Below are 17,351 nucleotides of genomic sequence, written 5' to 3'. Positions count from 1 at the left end.
ACACACACACACACACACACACACACACACACACTATGGAATACTACTATGCCATGAAGAAGGATGAATTAAGACCTTTTGCAACAATTTGGATGGAACTGGAGACTGTTATCCTAAGTGAAGTATCTAAAGAATGGAAAAACAAACACATGCACTTGTTATTAAATTGGAACTATCTGATAAGCACACATGTGCACCGAGGGAAGTAAAATCCAGTGGAAATCAAGTGGAGCTGGTGGGGGGCGGAAAGGAAGGGTTGCGTGAAAACCTGCCTCTCGGGTACAATGAACACTATCTAGGTGATGGGCACACATATAACCCTGACTCGAGCATAACAAAATCGATACATGTAACCAAAACATTTATACTCCTATAATATTTTGAAATAAATAAAAAAAAGGACATCCCTAGATGTTGGGGGAAAAGATGGCGTGATCAGTATGGTTAATAATACTTAAGAGTGTAGACAGGAACACGTGTGGTTTGTTAACCTCATGCTAAGTTCAAACCATGGCACGCTGTGGGCACAGAACACTGGGGGCTTTTCTTCTGCCCGCTCAGAGCCCCCACACGAGGGCACGCCATGGAGCATGAATGGAATATCGTGAGGGGTGTAAACTGAGCAGGCGCTTCAGGAGGGGTGACCTGTTATACACTCACCATTCACATGGTTCTGGGTTTCCACACACGTGACCCAGGAGGACAGCAATGCCAGAAACTATTATCACCATCACACAATGTTTTCTGTGCCTCCGCCCTGTGGGCTGTATCCTGTCCCACTCTGGGCTCAGATGAGTCACAGGCTGTGGGCTTTGCTGCCCTGATTTTCAAGCTATCTATGGAAACAGCTTGTTCTTTTGGCTGAATGTCTCTCATGCGCCCATACAGAGAGCAATGTTTACAATCTTCTCCACGTGGCCTGCACGTGCTCTCCCTGTGTGGTGACTGTTGTGCCCTAGGCCTGCCCAGTTCACCAGGAGGTACCACCATCACACTCCGCCACTCCAGTGTCTGGGACACAAGTGGCTCCCTGAGTATTCTGATATGAGGACACAGGTTGGAGGTGTTAAATCATTGCTCAGCAGTCAAAATCCAAATAGCTGAGCAAAAGGATTCTGTCAGGATTTATATCAATATAAGACTTTCCTGAATTCACTTAGAAAGAGTAATCAGCTGTGTTTTATATTGTGGATTTATTCTTTCAGTCCACAAACATTTATTGAGCATATGTCATATGCCATGTGATGTCATTTGGATGTTTTGCCCCTTCAAATCTCACGCTGAAATCTGATCCCCACTGATGGAGGTGGGGTCTGGTGGGAGGTGTTTGGGTCATGGGGGCTGATCCCTCATGAATGGCTTAGTGCCCTCCCACGATAATGAGTGAGTTCTGGCTCTACTAGTTTGTGAGAGAGCTGGTTGTTTAAAAGAGCCTGGCACCTATCCTCTGTCCCTTGCTCCCTCTCTCACCATGTCACATTCCTCCTTCCTCTTCCCCTTCCACCTTGATTGGAAGATCTCTGAGGCCTCACTTGAAGCAGACATTGGTACCAAGATTCTTGTACAGCCTGCAGAACTGTGAGCCAAATAGACCTCTTTTCTTTATAAATTACCCAGCCTCAGGTATTCCTTCATAGCAACACAAACAGACTAACACACGAAACACTGCATTTGGTCCTGGAGATACAGCAGTGAGCAGGCAGACGGCAATCCCTGTCCTTTTATTGTAGAGGGTGGGGAGGAGGCAGATAAACTGGTCTAATAAGAAAAGAGATGGTAAAAAAAAAAAATAAACAAACAAATAAATAAATAAATAAAATAGATGAGACATCAGCTGGTGACAAGGGTTACGGTGAAATATGAGCAGGAACGGGGGATAAGTGTGCTGGGACACAGGGTGGTCAGGGAGGTCTCACTGAAGAGGTGACAACCGAGCAAGCACCTGAAGGAGGTGAGGTGGGAGGTCATGTGGATAGCTGTGGGAAGGGCATCCCAGGGGGAGAAGAGGGAGTGCAAAATTCTGGAGGAGGGAGGGTGTCCAGTGTACCCTAGGACCAGCAAGGAGGCAGTGTGGCTGGAGCAGAGGGGAGTAGGGAAGAGGAGGAGGAGATGAGGTCAGAGAGCCACAGGTAATAGACTGTGAGGTCAGCAGAGTTTCTGGAGGGATGTGGGAAGAAAAAAAGCCATTGGAGGCTTTAAACAGAGGCATGACATGACTTGATTCATATTTTGGAAGGATCACTCTGCTGCTAGGTCAAGAATGAATTGCAAGGAACTGGGGCAGAAGCAGAGACCCCAGTGAGGGGATTGCTGCTATAACCCAGGTGACAGATGATGACACCTTAGACCAGGGTGCTGGATGTGGAGGTGCAGAAGTGGTAACATTCTGGATTTGTTGTGAAGGTGGAGATATCAGGGTTGCTCATGGGTTAGATGTGAAATGTGGGGAAAAAGAGAGGCATCAAGGATGACCCCAGGTTTTTGACCTGAGCAACTAAAGGATGGAGTAGCCCTCTGCAGGGACAGGGAAGGTTCAGGGAGAAGCAGCTATGGAAGGGTACAGTCAAGAGTTCAGTTCTGGATAATACTGAGATGCCTGTTAGGCATCCAGGTAGAGATGGCCTAAAGATAGTTGGCTATCAAGGCCTGGAATCCATGGCAAAGGTCCGGGCTGCAGAGAAAAATTTCGTGGCACCAGCACAGGCTGGATTTAAAGCCATGAGTCTGGGTGAGATCTTGGAGACCAGTGTAGAATATAGGAGGTCCTGGGCCCTCTAGAAGTTGGGGAGATAAGGAGAAAAACCAGTGAGAAAGGTGAAACCAAAAGAATGCGATGTCCTGGAAGCCGAAGAGAATGTTTCAAGGAGATGGGCAGCAATGGTCACATACCAGTTATCAAGCTTCCCTTGAGATAAACATCATCTACAGTTGACTCAGGATCAGGTAGAGTTGCATATTCTGCATATAAACTGGAGTGTCAACCTACACTTATGTCCTTTATCTTCAGGCATCAGTAGCCCTTTGACAATCTTTATGACTGCTGCAGATCTCAGCAAAATGTATTCAGACACACACGAGACTGCAGACAGCTGCCAGAGGTTCCCAGATCCAGAAAAGTCCATCTCAGGAGTTGGGTTCATAACAAACCCTTCCCATCCCCAAAGAGGACTTCCTATGGCATTAACCAAACTGTCTCAATGCAGAAATTCAGGTATCACAGGCCCCCCAGCTTTCCAAGATATGTTTCCAAAGGGTAAAATGAGTTAGCTTTTCTGGGCCCCCAGGGTGGATGTCAGGGTGAGGTGGAATACAAAATTCAAATGCACTGGCTCAAGTCTGAAAGCAACGGGGAACTCACCATCATTTCCTGGACATGAAACATCTCTGCGCCACCAGACGAGAGTCGATTGGGGAAAGAGATGCTGACAGATGACCCAGGAAGGGTGCTCGGGCCAGTGTTGTAGACCTGTGGGTGTGGAACACACATAGCAAGTTTTAATGGAAAATAACAGATCTTTGTGTCCCGTCACGCAATATATGCTCTAAGATTCTTTGAAATCATATACAGAAACTCTAGGGTTTGGATCTAGAAGGTCGGGACTTGAAGTGAAATATTGAACGATGGGAAATTTCAACAAAATAGAAATCCTTCTAATACCTACTTAAAAACCCCAAACTTTCAAATTACCTTATTCCCTTTTAGCATTTCCTTGTCATCTTCCTTCCTACTAAAAATTATATTTCTTTTCACATACCTAGAAATTTACTTATACCCTATTACGTTTGGTGGGAACTCCGACATCATAACCTAGTCTAATGGTTCTCAAATTTTAACATAATATCAGGATCATCTGAGGGACTTGCTAAAACACAGAGTCAGGGCATGTGGCGGGGACCATGCCCAGAGTTTCTGTCACAGTCGGGCTAGGATGGGGCTGGAGGATTTGCATTTCTAACAAGTGCCCAGGAGATGCTGCTGCTGCTGACCCAGGAACCACCCCATGAGAACCCCTGAGCTGGTCCAACCTCTATCTTTTGACAGTTTGAGGTAATAGAGACTCTCAAAGACAAAGTAGATCACTCTTATAGGATGGCTTATTTTTACTGCACCATTCAGCTGATTTAGTTTCTATGCAATTTACAGCTTCTCACTTTCTAATACTGTTTGATGATATCTGTGCCCCTCCTTTCTGTCCTAGCATTTGGTTCTAGAAAATCTTACACCTCTTACCCTCCCTACCATCTCTCCATATTCTGTCTCCAGAAGCCAGTTGTTTCCTGAGAAATGACGGAAAAGCTGGCAGCCATGAAGAAACTAATAAGAGCAATGAGATATAGGAAAGGATGAACATGAAACTCAAGGAAGAAATGAAATATGAAGGGGAATAAAACAGATGGGTAGGTCTATACAGCCAGAAAGTAGATTATGGTTGTCCAGGGCTGGGGGCTAGAGAGAACAGCATGTGACAGGCAGCGTAACAGGCCCCCAAAGATGTCCATGTCCTCATCTGTGGAAACTGCATGTTACACGGCAAGCGGGAATTAAGGTTGCTAATCAAGTGACCTTAAAATAAAGAGGTTACTGGGCTGGGTGTGGTGTCTCAAGCCTGTAATCCTAGCACTCTGGGAGGCTGAGGAGGGAGGATAGCTTGAGGTCAGGAGTTCAAAACCAGCCTGAGCAAGAACGAAACCCTGACGCTACAAAAAATAGAAAAAATTAGCCAGGTGTGGTGGTGCACACCTGTAGTCCCAGCTACTCAGGTGGCTGAGGCAGGGGGATCACTTGAGCCCAGGAGTTTGAGATTGCTGTGAGCTAGGCTGATGCCATGGTACTCTAGTCTGGGTGACAGAGTGAAACTCTGTCTCAAAAAAATAAAAAATAAAAAAAAAAATAAAAGAGGTTATCTTAGATTATCCAAGGGTATTCCACATTGTAATCACAAGGGCACTTATATAGGGAAGAGGGAGGCAGAAGAGTCAGAATTAAAGAGACAGCATCATGGCAAACATTTGACCAGCCATTGCTGGCTTTGAACATGGCCATCAGCCAAGGAATGCAGCCGCCTCTAGAAGCTGGAAAAGGCAAGAAATGGATCCTCCCCGGAGCCTCCAGCAGGGAACGCGGCCGTGCCGGGACTTTGAGTTTAGCACAGTGAGATCCGATTTGGACTTCTGTCCTCTAGTACTATAAGATAAATTTGTGTTGTTTTATGCCACTAACTTTGTGGGAATTTGTTATAGCAGTAATAGAAAATTAATATATGGAGTGATTGCTAATATGTACAGTTTCATTTTGGGGTGATACAAATGTTCTAAAATTAGATTATGATGATGGTTGTTCCACTCTGTAAGCATACTAAAATAATTGAATTATACACATTAAACATGAACTTCAAGAAACACAGTAGTATCTCAATAAAGATGTTATTTTTAAAAAGATGAGTAAAATATATATAATTCTATTTGCCAGTTAAAAAATAAATTTAAAAGAAAGTTGAGTAGGAAGTGAGTAGGAGAGAAGAAGAAATGAAATGCTGCTTGGTGGCCTGGGGACTAGAGAGAGAATTCAGGGACTCTCTGAACTTCAGGTATCTCTGAAGTTGAGGTCAGAAGGGCAAAGCCACAAAAAAGGAGTGGAAACCTAACCAGGCCTCTTCACATATGACAGGACGTATAGGGATCTAGCTGAAGCCAGCTCTTCCCTAGAAAACCGTGTCTTCGTTTGTAATAGTTGGTTTGGCTTCAAAGAATAAATAAATTAAAAAACCAAGATAGAGCAGACGAGTGGTTGTTGCCAACTCCTGATTAAAAAAAAATTCACCAAAAACAACACCCCTAAGACACAGGAAAAGGAAAGAGTATTGAACCGCAATTGAAATAACTAATTTGAAATGAAACATGAGAGCACAGAATTGAAAAGAAATCTCCTGACATGTCCGGGAAATCCCCATTCAAGCATGAATGGGGTGAGCAAAGAAGAAAGGACTCTGGTTTACGCTATTTCGTTCTTCAGAGCCAGGAGGATGGGAGAGCTGGTATTATTGTATTTTTAACAAATGTCTTAATGTTGGATTCTCTGCAAACGTTCATGTGCAACATCTATGTTATTTTTCACCATTGTTTTCAGGCGGGGAAATGCTTTGACTCCTGATGCCAAAAAAGCCCATCGATGGCCGACAAATTTCGTATCTCCATTTAAAAAAACAGTGATGAAATGTAGAGCAGGCTGAGACTAGTATTTCTGCCTTTCTTCCATCTGCAATTGCAGCGGAATTTTTAAACAATTAGGTAGCTTACTGAATAGCAGATTCTAAAAGGTATAGAAAAATCCATTCTTATGGAATGCGGTGTAGTCTTCTTCAGGAACCATATTGCTAGAATAAGGAAATACAGAAGGGTTTTCTCCATATTTCTGGCCTTCTCTTCTCCCACTGTTTCCACCTCCTGGTCATTATCACCACCAACCTGGACAGTGACCTTCCTGCAGGATGACCCTAACAACAACAATTATACCAATAACTGAGTCATCAGAAATTCTCAGGGAAAAGGAACACTTTGCTAATACAGAAGGATCTCCCTCTAATCAATGGCAAACACTATGAATCATTCAGACCCAGCTGACTGTGTCAACTCTAGATTGAATACTGCGCACTTCCTCAGGCGATGGGTCACGGGAGAGTTTATCTAAGGGGCATGCCAATCACTCATTCCCCAGGGCCAGATTCTCTAGCCCGGGTCCTATTTCAGGTCAGATGTGAAGAAAGCTATTTGCTTGAATACCGAACTTTAAGCTGCCTGTAAAAATACACTCAGAGAAACAATTAGAAGGATAAATTGCATACTCTGGAGTTTCTTTCTTTTTGTTCAGAGGGTGATAACATTCAGTATCTTTCATATAACTACTACTCTTCTTGGTTTCTTCTTTCAACACCCATACCATCTTCATTACAAGGTCTGTGTAATTTGAACCCTTCTAAATAATTTTCTTGACTCTATCTTTTATGCTATGACACCTCAAAAACTCTAAGTGTAGGAAAGAATATAAACAACTAAAATGAAATAAATCTATCTGGCCTTTTTCTGTTTTCTATCCAGTTACAAAAAATAAAGGGAAAAAAAATAAACTAACTCTTAGAAACAATTCAGGAACACAGAGGTGCTGTTCACAGCAAGCACGCCACAGCCTCGAGAGCAAGCTCTAGCCCCATCTTTCCCTCTCTCTGCTGTAAATCCAGGGCAGGGTGTGACAGCTGAGGCTTAGCTGGTCTGGAGGCGCATCCTCCGCGGGCTGGCGACATGTGTTATCTATCATGGTTTCTGAGGGCTGCTGCTGGGAGAACACTCTGGAGAGAGGAAGACCATTGTTTGCCAGAGCCCACAAATGTTTTACTGCCTCTTTCTCTGGACTCTCACCCTGTCATTATTTGTCATCCCCTATGTCTACCTAGGAGAGGCCACAGGGAAAGAAAATACTAATTATTCTGCCACAGCAGTGAATGCCAGAGTGGGAAACCATCCTCTCCATGGGGAAGGAAGGAAGAGGCAGGGAAGAGCTCCGGGCGCTAGAACTGGGGAGCTGTGAGATGTGACTTCCGGATTTCGGTGCACTGCGGGTGAGGCGGGCCCATCTCCTTCTCCTTCACTTCATCCGCATGGCCAGGTGCTGGGTCACAGAGGGCCCAGTCAGTGCCTGATGGGTCCTGGCCCCAGCCCCGCCTCTCCCAGTGCTGGGACCTTCAGTATATCCTTTCTTGCTTGGGCCCACATTTCCCTGTATTTGTCGATTCAGGGGGATGGACTGGATGACGCTGAGGTCTCTCTGGCTTTACATTCAAAGATTCTCAGGTTGAATAGCACTGGCCAGAGAATTCACATCTAAAACAGGGGTCAGCAAACTATGGCCTGTAGGCCAAATCTGGCCCAATGCCTGCTGTCCTCCAGCCCAGGAGCTAAGAATGATTTTATGTCTTTAAATAACTGGGAAAGAAAATCAAAAGAAGAATAACATTTCATGACATGTGAAAATTACATGAAATTCAAATTTCAGTGTTCATAACTAAAGTTTTATTTCTGTGTTATCTATGGCTGCCTTTGTACCACAGTAGCATAGTTGAATAGTTGCCACAGAGACGTACGGCCCACAAAGCCTAAAACATTATACTCACCCTGTGAAGTCTGCCAACCTTCAATTAAGAGAAGAAACAGTGTCCTTCAAGAGGCCCACAGTCCGTCCCGAGTGGACATGTGGGAAACGATACCTGTGCGACTGGGGTGAGCCAGCCAGGGCTCGGTGAGGAGCGGCAGCTTCCTCCCATGGGGTTTACACGTGCTCACATTGTTCTGCTGTCATAAAATACACTTCTGAAAGGCCAGTCCCCCGTGGGAGGCGTGGGTTCCTGGCTGAGTCAGCATGGCAACCCCAGGAGGAAGAGGACACAGCAAATGCTCTGAGGCACCCTTGCCCAGAAGCTGCAGAACGATGAAGAACAGAAAAGGGGTCCTTATGGGACCGTTTGGGCTGGGCCTAGGCCTCAACCATCCAGAGGCCCTCTTGAGGAAGACTGATAAACTGACGTTCATAGTGTTTAGTTCTCCTTCCGAGTCTTGAAAAGCAGAGGGGTCTGCGCAGTAGAGTACCAGACAGGGAAGGGATTCGTTCTGAGTGTGGTTACAGATCACACACACGCGCACACACACACACACCCCGCACCAGCCAACCAGGCCGGGAAGGGTTTCTCCGGAAAAGAGCCTAACTCTTTAGCTGTCTTTCAGTAGGAGACCCAACCCATGGACCTTTCTGTCATCCCCCAGTGACAGAGGTGGTCTCCAGGGGCTGGTACCTGAAGGGTGACATTGATGGGCTGAAAATGACACTCCAAGTCATCCAGCTGAATGAAGTTGGACACGTCTACAGACTCGCCGTACACAAAGGAGGTCGGAGACGTGATTCTGAAAGAGGAAAGCATGAGATTTGTCATCCCAACCCACAGTCGAGCATCCATGGTCACTGCCATCCCGAAAACCCAGACATTTGTCTCTGTGCGATCCAGTGTCTTCCACCAACGGCTTTCCTTCTGCAGCTGCTCCTTTCCTTTTCTGCGAGAAGACGCAGCCCGACTGTGCTTTCTCAACAGACATCTCTACTAGTGTCTTATCACTTCTTGCCTCACATCAGTAAGCCACATAGAGAAATACACAGGGGGATACATTTATGCAGTGAGAAGGAAGACCATGATGGCTTTCACTTCTTAAAAAACTGGATTATAAAAGTATACATTTTCTGTTTTGCCATTTGAAAAACATTTTATGGATCAAAGAAGAGGATGATAAGCTTTTTAAAATAAATATAAATGAATTACATATTTGGCATACCAAACCCCAGTCTGTGACAAATTCATTTAAAAAAACTTAAATTTGTCAGCCTACCGAGATTACTAGAAATTAGGTATTTGAAAGCCGAGTCTGTCCAATGATAGCATTTTCCCTCAGATCTCAAACAGAGGCCACATAAGAGGTGAAAAGAATTCAGGCTCAGTTTGTAGCACCGCTTTCAACATTGCTTGTATGAACAAATCCCTGAGAAGCAATGAAGCTCAGACTGATACTCCCAGACAAATGACAAATTCTAGATGCTAGAAGCCACTCCCTTACCTAAACGCAACAATGTATGATTTTGGGCACTAAGTCTGAATGGACGGCAACTCATCTATTTTCAATTTAAGTGCATTATTTTTGTAATGCAGTGAGTTCCCAGCGTTATCAGATGGCAAGAACTGTTTTAGATTCCTGACAAGATCAGAGGTGGACTTGTTTGTTTAACTGATGGCTTCATCAGCGGCTGTTAACGCCTCACAATGAGGTCTCCTAAGGTTCAACAACAGGATCAAGTGTGTAGGGGGGAGTATTTTCTCTTTGTTCCCAAGGGTAGGGCTTGGTTCCGGGCATGTTCTCACTGCTCCTCTGATGAGACAAATAAATAAACTATACAGTTAAAAATAGAGCCGTGAGCAGAGGCAAAAATATGCTGTTTTGCAAACATATTCCACCAGTGTCTCATGTCTAAGAAACACGATCGAAAATGCCAAGAGCCAGGAGCAGGAAAGCCCAGAGATCCATCCCGCTGGCTTCCAGCGCAGCGTGAGCGAGTGCAGGGGTGGCTCCTCCTACAAGGATCAACTTTCCAATTCTAGCCAAGGCCAGGACCCAGAAGCACTTGAAAACTGAAAAATGAGAAACTGTGAACTTCCAGAAAGTTCAGCTTGCATTTGAGTCCAGGGTTCAATGGGTCCTCATTTGATCTAAACTAATTGTGCAAATCTTTTTTCCACTATCAAAGAGGTATGCACTCTGTTTTCTGAAGCTGAAAACAGGAATTGAGTTCTCATTTTTCCAGGCCCAGGCTTTGGCTGAAAACTGACCCGGGTTGTTTCAGGTCCCCACAGACCACAGCCACAGCCCCGCTTTCCAACAATGCCAGCAGCACTGAGTGGCCGTGGACTTCACCCGGACAGATGCTGTGGCTGTCGTGATGGTTACCTGCCTGTTCTAGACCATCACAGACATCAGGCAGAGCAGCCTCTGGTTCTGCAGAAGGAGTTAACAGAAACGAGCAAAGCCAGTGCCGACTGTGAAGCTAATCAGAAAGGCAGCCCTCCTGTGCTCCGGGGCTTGGGACACATCTGGCTGTAACCTCTGGCCCACAAGCTTCTGGCTGAGATTTTAATCCCAGGAACCACACTGCCTGCTACCATATGGCATTCCGGAGGAGTGGTGTGAGTGGGCAATATATGCATATAAAGGTGTACAGAACGTTCAAAGAAATGATGGGGCTTAAACTTGTCATCAAACTTCTCTGTTGTCTACCAGGTGGGCGGGTAGCTGCGACAGAGGAGGAAACAAGGAGTGAGGAGGGTGCAAGTCACTGCAGTTAAAGCTTCATTCTGCTTTTCCAGGCTGGGAGGAAGGTGGGGGAGGGGCAGAGCCCCTGGCTCCTGGCTGGCTACACACACAAGAGAAGCCCAGTGTTCCACTGGAGGGCACCCCTGCGTTTTGGCAACTTACCCAGTGATGGATGTGTCCACTTCGTGCATCAGTGGCACCGTCAGAATGAGCGTGTTGTCATGCAGAGATTCAGAGCGCTCCACGTTGCCACTGTGTGGGGAGAGGAGAACGAATGAACTCTGGCCAACACCAGTTATCTGGCAGTGGGCTTTCTTTGCTCCACCTTAGAGTTGAATCTCCAAGGGCAGTCGGCACCTTATTGTCCTCAGTTCTGTTTTTGGTCGCTGTACAGAGTCACAGAGCACACTCTATTGTCTTAGTTGTGATCCATTCACAAAGATGTGAGAGCAAGTAGTTTATTTGGGAGGCAACCCCAGGAAACACCAGCAGAGAGTGGAGAAGGGAGACAAGGAGGGGACAGAAAATAAAAGGTATGTGATCCAGGAGGGTCATGCTGTAGGCAGCGGGGCTCAGTCTCACCGGGGGACTCAGGGAGGCAGTGTCCATCTCCCCAGCTGAGGGTGTGGGAGCCGGGCCTTTATCCACTGGCTCCCAGAGCTGCTGCTGCTGCTGCTGGGAGGGGCCATGAGTTCCCTGGCACCTGCCCTGTCATGCAGGGGAATGGGCTCTGGCCAGAGTAAGCCTCAGCAGGCGCCGAGAGCTAGAAGCTGTCCAGTGGGTGTGTGGGAGAGTGGGCACTGAGGGGTTATGGCTGGGGCACCTGCTGCATACACTACTTTTATAAGTACTTATTCCATGAAAACTGGACCAGTGAAGTTAGAGCACTGCAGCCAAAATGGCCTTAGCAGTTATTTCCCACCCGGAGGGATCGCCAATCACCCATGGACAGCCGAGCCCAGGAGAGAGGCCCCGGCCAGCCCTGCCACTGTACACATAAAACGTGCACGCTCCTGCTACAGATTCTGGCTGCGGCATGTCCACATAAGGCATCTCCCTCGGGGGGAGAAAGCTCAGAATGGGGACTCCCATTCTGAGGCCGTTCTGGAAAGGCGAACACAGGGGAGCTGATGCTGCTGAGTGGCTGCAACGTGCCGGGCACACGCCGGGCACTTCTCAGCATGATCTCCCTGAGGGCTCAGAGTAGCTCCTGAGGGAGAGGGACTGCCCTCCCTTGACAGGTGAGGAGCAGCCCCGATAGGTTAGGTAACTTGCCCAAGGCCCTGCTGCAAGCCAGACAAGGCTGAGATTCCAACCAGCCTGGTCAGACTCCAAACCAGGGCTCTTTCCACTACCATTCCGCCCTCGATACAAGATTGGAGGGAAGAGAGAGGAGGAGAAATAGAAGAGAGGAAAAGGGACACAAGGAAGAAAGAGAAGATCTAGCTTCCTTTTACTATTTTATTAAATTTCAAATAAGAATTGTGATTATTATTCGAGGGAGGCGACTGCCTTGGGAAAGGGCATGGCGATTGGGTGCAGGTTGTCGGAGCCTGCAGTCACAGCTGGTACAGAAAGCAATTGGGGGATCCCAGCTGAAAGCCGAGTTCACCCCCCAGTGGTGGAACGTAAGAGTCCCTCAGACCCGCTGAGGTCTGGGTGCAGCTGGTCCTGACCTGTCCCCAGCACACCGTTCCCTGAACATCTGCAGAGTTCCTGTCTGCTCTGTGCCCTGCCCCACTGCCTTCCTCTCCCATCCAGCAAGTGCTGAATGGCAACAGCTTAAATAGCTCTCACATCCCCTCTCCTTCTCTCTCCTATTGTTCTGGAACAATGGCGCTGCCCCTGGCTCCTCATCTGTCTTCCGTATGTGGGGTGACATCAGTCCCTCACTGCAATTTGCAGCAGCAGCAGGATCAGGTGCCCGCACAGCCTAACTCCCTTGCCCTTCCTTTCCCAGGGGGTAATAAAACTTCGAGAGCACAGCTGTGGGTGGACCAGAGGCGACCTCCCTGTGGATGGGATGGCACCACCTTGGCCCATTCCCTCCCGACCCAAGCTTCCTGCCAGGTCTTGCCCTGCCATTTGTTCGGCTGCTGCGGCCTCTGGCAGCTCAGGCCCGACAGTCTCATCTGTCATCGGGTGACTGCTCCAGAATGAGCTAATTTGAAAAGTTGAGATAAAGAGGCCAAACATCAAAAGGCTCCCAGTCATTCCGCAAGCTCGTGAGCTGGGATGCTGTCCAGGGGTCTGCAAAGCCAGGCTGGTGGCTGCAAAGAGGAGCGGCCTCGAGAAACTGCTCAGTCTCAACTTTATGTCCTCCTCAATCTACAAGCAGGCAAGAGACCTTCAAAGGGTGGTGACGGAAGAAAGGAACGGTTGATATTTAACTGTGCCTTTCAAGATAAGGAGCTTTAAGGATCCTTCCGTCATGGCAGGGAGTCAAGTGGTGTGGGTGCCCTCTGGGGCAGTAAGACCATATTTTTGCAAACGCCTGAAAAGAAACGAGTGCCTGATGTATTCTGTTGTGTGCCTAAAAGATAGCATGGTCTCTTTAACATCTGTGATTCAAAAAATTAGAAATTCTCATATTATTGAAGTTATAAAAACTAGGCCTCTCCTGATGCTATGCAGCAGTGTAATGTACACAAGGGGACGTTCGTGAATTCAGTTAGGTTACTGGCATTTTCTTGTGTGCCTAGCACTTAGCACTGCAGTTGGTAAATAGTAGGTGCATAATAGATGTTTACTGAGTGAAAACGTGCCCAGCACAGAGTAAGGATTAGAAATGGTGGCCCCCAGCCTTGGCTACTCATTAGAATCACCAGATGAGCCCTTTCAAAAATCCCAATGCCAAGGCCTTTGTCTCACCCCACTCCCATGAGGTCAGAATCTCTGGGGCAGAGCAGGCATGGGTAGTTCTCAAAGCTCCTCAGTGTGCATCCCAAACCAGAGCACCACTGCTCCGTGGTGTTATTCCAGCAGATGAATCTTTCATGATTGTGCTATTTGCTCCCCGCTCTCTCTGACCCTTCTGATTAGCCCCGAATGCGGTTGAGAGACAGGAAGTTTCCTCTTTTTAACAAGGGAAATCTCTTCCATGTCAGGAACATTAGCTGCCCCAGGTGTGGAAGGACTAAGAGAGCACACTGATGGATCTGCTCAACAATGGTGAGTTTTCTGTAGGTCCAGGAAGTGGCAGGAGAATGAGAATTTTCCTGTTTGAATGGGCATCCCCGCCCCCACCTCATTAATTCAACAGTCTCATATTTTGTGGCCAAGCTGTTGCACTGTGTCACCCCCCTCCTCAAAACTTTTAGCGGCTCCCACTGCCTTTGGAGTGTAGTTCAGACTTTCTGAGGCTACTCTGTCCCCCTGGTCTAGCCCAGGCTCCTCCAGCCCCATCTTCCACTGCCTAGCGTGCTCCCCATCCTCCTCCTAAGAAGGCTTGTGAATCCCCTATGCCAGTGCCCAACCCCTACGCAGTGTGAGAGAGCATGTTGCACCACGGACACTCTCACTGCTGTGTCTGCCTGTGTGGCTTCAGCCTGAAAACAGACTCCTCTCTTTAAATGCCACCTCCCCAGGGAAGCCCTTCTGGATTTGAGCAATGAGAATGGAGTCTACCTTCCCGATGCTTTGCGTATCTTACAGATCATAGTCACGTTTTATGTGAACATAAATTATGTGATCTTGAAAATAGTGTGAATAGAAAATAACCAAATCATAAAAACAAACAAATAAACAAAAAGAACCAAATCTTGTGGACAAGTAAAAAAGTTGCTAAAAAGACATTATCGAGGCAATTGGCATAACTGGAACATGAACTGCAGATGAGATAATAGTAGTGTGTTGATATTAAATTTCCTGAATTCTTTAACTATCCTATAGTTACTTAAGAGAATAGCCTCATTCTTGGGAATGTACACTGAAGTATTTATGGATCAAGGGGCCTGATTTCTGCAACTTACTTTCAGATGGTGTTAAGAAAAGAAATTATACATAGAAAGAGAATAATAAACCAGATGAGGCAAGATGTTAACATCGGGTGAATCTGGGTAAAGAGTACATAGGAGTTCCTTGCACTATTCTTGCAACGTTTCTGTTAAGTTTAATATCATTTCCAAATAAAAATTTAAATGAAAAGGTTGCCTTGGGTATCCAACCACCACCCCAGTCAAAGCTTGTGTCTCCCTAGTCACCCATCTAAATACCTCTCCTGCCATCCAAGCTGTCGGCCAAGCACTACCTAGATGTCCCTTCAAGGCATATAAGGATTCTGGCTTGAGAAGGCATCTCGTAACTTCTCAAGGGTACTCGCAGGCACTCACAGCTATGCTGGAGAGGGGCAGGTGTATACCCCGAAGGGCAGAAGTTGCCATTCCACCGTCCCCTTCCCTTTCCATCCACTTGGCTTCTAGGACAAGCCCTCTCTCGAGGGGCGTCTCTTGGGGCCTCTGCCAACAGGCTTGGCCAGGCCCTCAGGTGCAGGCGTCCTTCCCCTCCATCAAGCGATGCAGTGGCATGTCTTCAAGAAGCAGCAGACCCAGCCCGACAATGCACAGAGGACATCTGTCTGCTCTGGGGAACAACTGGCCAAGTGGGAGCTGACCAGCCACGTGAGCCTGGACTAGAACCTGGACCTGGACCTGTCTCTTCGCATCTGTAGAATCATCACCTCTGGCTGACTGGTGCTCAGTCCTCCCAGCTCAGTCTGAAGTGGCGGCTGTGCAAGCAGAACCAGGCAGCCACCGTCCCTGGGAGATCCGACTCCACTGTGCACTTTGGGGCTTTATCACTGAAACCATTTTTCCCACCTCAGCATCCTAGTCAAAGCATGACCAGGTCATGTCCTTTTCTGGTCCCATAAATCTTTTGTCTTTGAAAAAAATGTTTAAATCCTCCTTACCTCTGAGCAGTAACAATGAAACTGAGAACGTCCTCTTCCCCAGACAGGTGGCTTGTATCAAAGATCACGCTGAATTCATACTTGGGGAAAAAGGAAATGATATTTGATATCAGAAGGCATTCCAAACTTACAGGGCAGTTGCTACCATCCTCTGTAGTTTATGACCTCTGGAAGCTCATTTGCATGACAAGCTTTATTTTTCATGCGTCTTTCTGTCAGGCACAGCTTTAACAGTGAAACCAGGCCTGAGCACACTCTGGCCAGAGCCACTGCTGCTCCTGTTCGGCCACTGAGGTCCTCTTTAGAAGTGATGTATTTGCACTCTTAACCAGAACTTGCTAAATTTCACTCAAACATCATCATCCCAATGTTTGCCACATCTGCAAATCGTAACACCTGTGATGTTTGCTTTGTATTTGTGTTGCCTCCCTCTCCTAGTTTAAAGATTATTTTAAAAGGACAATTTATGTCACTATCATAGATGGGAATCCAGGATCACTTGCCAAAAAGAGAAAGTAGTCATAAATACAATGAAAACAGAGCCATCTTGGATTCTGTTGTCTGCTGAAGCCTCTGAGCCTAATATTTACTGTCTTTGCAAAAGAAGGGAGATTGGCTAGTGACGGGAATGTGTTAAAGATATGTTAGCACTATTGGAAACTTGGAGACTTTCTCCTGCGTGTGGTTAGGACTGAAAGTGTTGAAACGTGTTATGGGCTGAATGTTTGCGTTTCCCCCAAATTCATGTGTTGAAGCCTTAGCCCCCAGTGTGATGGTATTTGGAGGTGGGGCCTGTGGGAGATAATCAGGCTTAGATTAGATCAATGATTGGATTAAATCGTTGGATTAGATCAGTCCTCATGATGGGATTAATGCCCTTGTTAGAAGAGAAGACAAAGAGATCTCTCCCTCTGTCTCCATGTGCATTTGCCAAGGAAAGGCCACATGAGCACAAACGGAGAAGGTGCTGTCTACAGACGAGGAAGAGAGCCCTCACCAGGAACTGCATCTGCCATGACCTTGATTCTGGACTTCCCAGCCTTCAGAACTGATAGAAATAAACGTCTGTTGTTTAAGCCACCCAGCCTATGGTAATCTGTTATAGAAGCCTGAGCTGACTAAGGCCAAAAGGCAGTAACTTTCTCATATCTGGAGTCAATGTTGTTTAGTGCTGTGTCTGGGTATTGCCCAAAATAATCTTGTGAACCCCCTAAAATCATCTTAGTACACCACCCCCAGTGGCGAGCATCCTGTGATTTGGGGAACACTTCCCTAAGCAAATGGTTTTCACCACATACGAGTCAGGCATGTGTGGGAATGTGAGAGGAGTGCTTGGGTGGGGGTTACAGAACCAGGCTCTATCATAAACTGACTATGCGATCTTGGTCAAGACAGTTAATCCCTTTGCATCTCAATAAAAAGAGGTGGTGGGACAAAATGGTTCTTAAATTCCATCAAGCTCTGAGAGCCTATGACTTATTTGATATCTAAATATTTGGGTTCCATTATGGTGAATCCTAGGCAATGGTCTGACTTTTGCAAC

The 17,351-nt window shown here is 46.7% G+C and overlaps 1 protein-coding gene across 3 annotated transcripts in view; it reads right to left on the bottom strand.

Moving 5' to 3' along the window:
• The window catches only part of ITGA9 (integrin, alpha 9), a 333,283-nt gene that overhangs the window by 57,798 nt on the left and 258,134 nt on the right, over positions 1 to 17,351 (bottom strand). For 2 of the 3 annotated variants that reach the window (XM_012665738.1, XM_012665747.1), the window contains exons 20-23: positions 15,809 to 15,888; positions 11,062 to 11,151; positions 8,841 to 8,949; positions 3,359 to 3,466 (exon numbers count right to left, since the gene is read on the bottom strand). In XM_012665738.1, coding sequence (XP_012521192.1) covers positions 3,359 to 3,466; positions 8,841 to 8,949; positions 11,062 to 11,151; positions 15,809 to 15,888 — 387 coding nt within the window. Of the gene's footprint in view, positions 1 to 3,358; positions 3,467 to 8,073; positions 8,344 to 8,840; positions 8,950 to 11,061; positions 11,152 to 15,808; positions 15,889 to 17,351 lie in introns of those variants that run through there. The other variant, XM_012665756.1, reaches the window with a different exon arrangement.

Source organism: Propithecus coquereli, unplaced genomic scaffold (assembly GCF_000956105.1).
Source record: "Propithecus coquereli isolate 6110/MARCELLA unplaced genomic scaffold, Pcoq_1.0 Scaffold1, whole genome shotgun sequence".
In the NCBI taxonomy this organism is placed as follows: domain Eukaryota; kingdom Metazoa; phylum Chordata; class Mammalia; order Primates; family Indriidae; genus Propithecus; species Propithecus coquereli.
The sequence above is the reverse complement of the archived record's forward strand: the minus strand, read 5'-3'. Positions and strand labels throughout refer to the sequence as shown.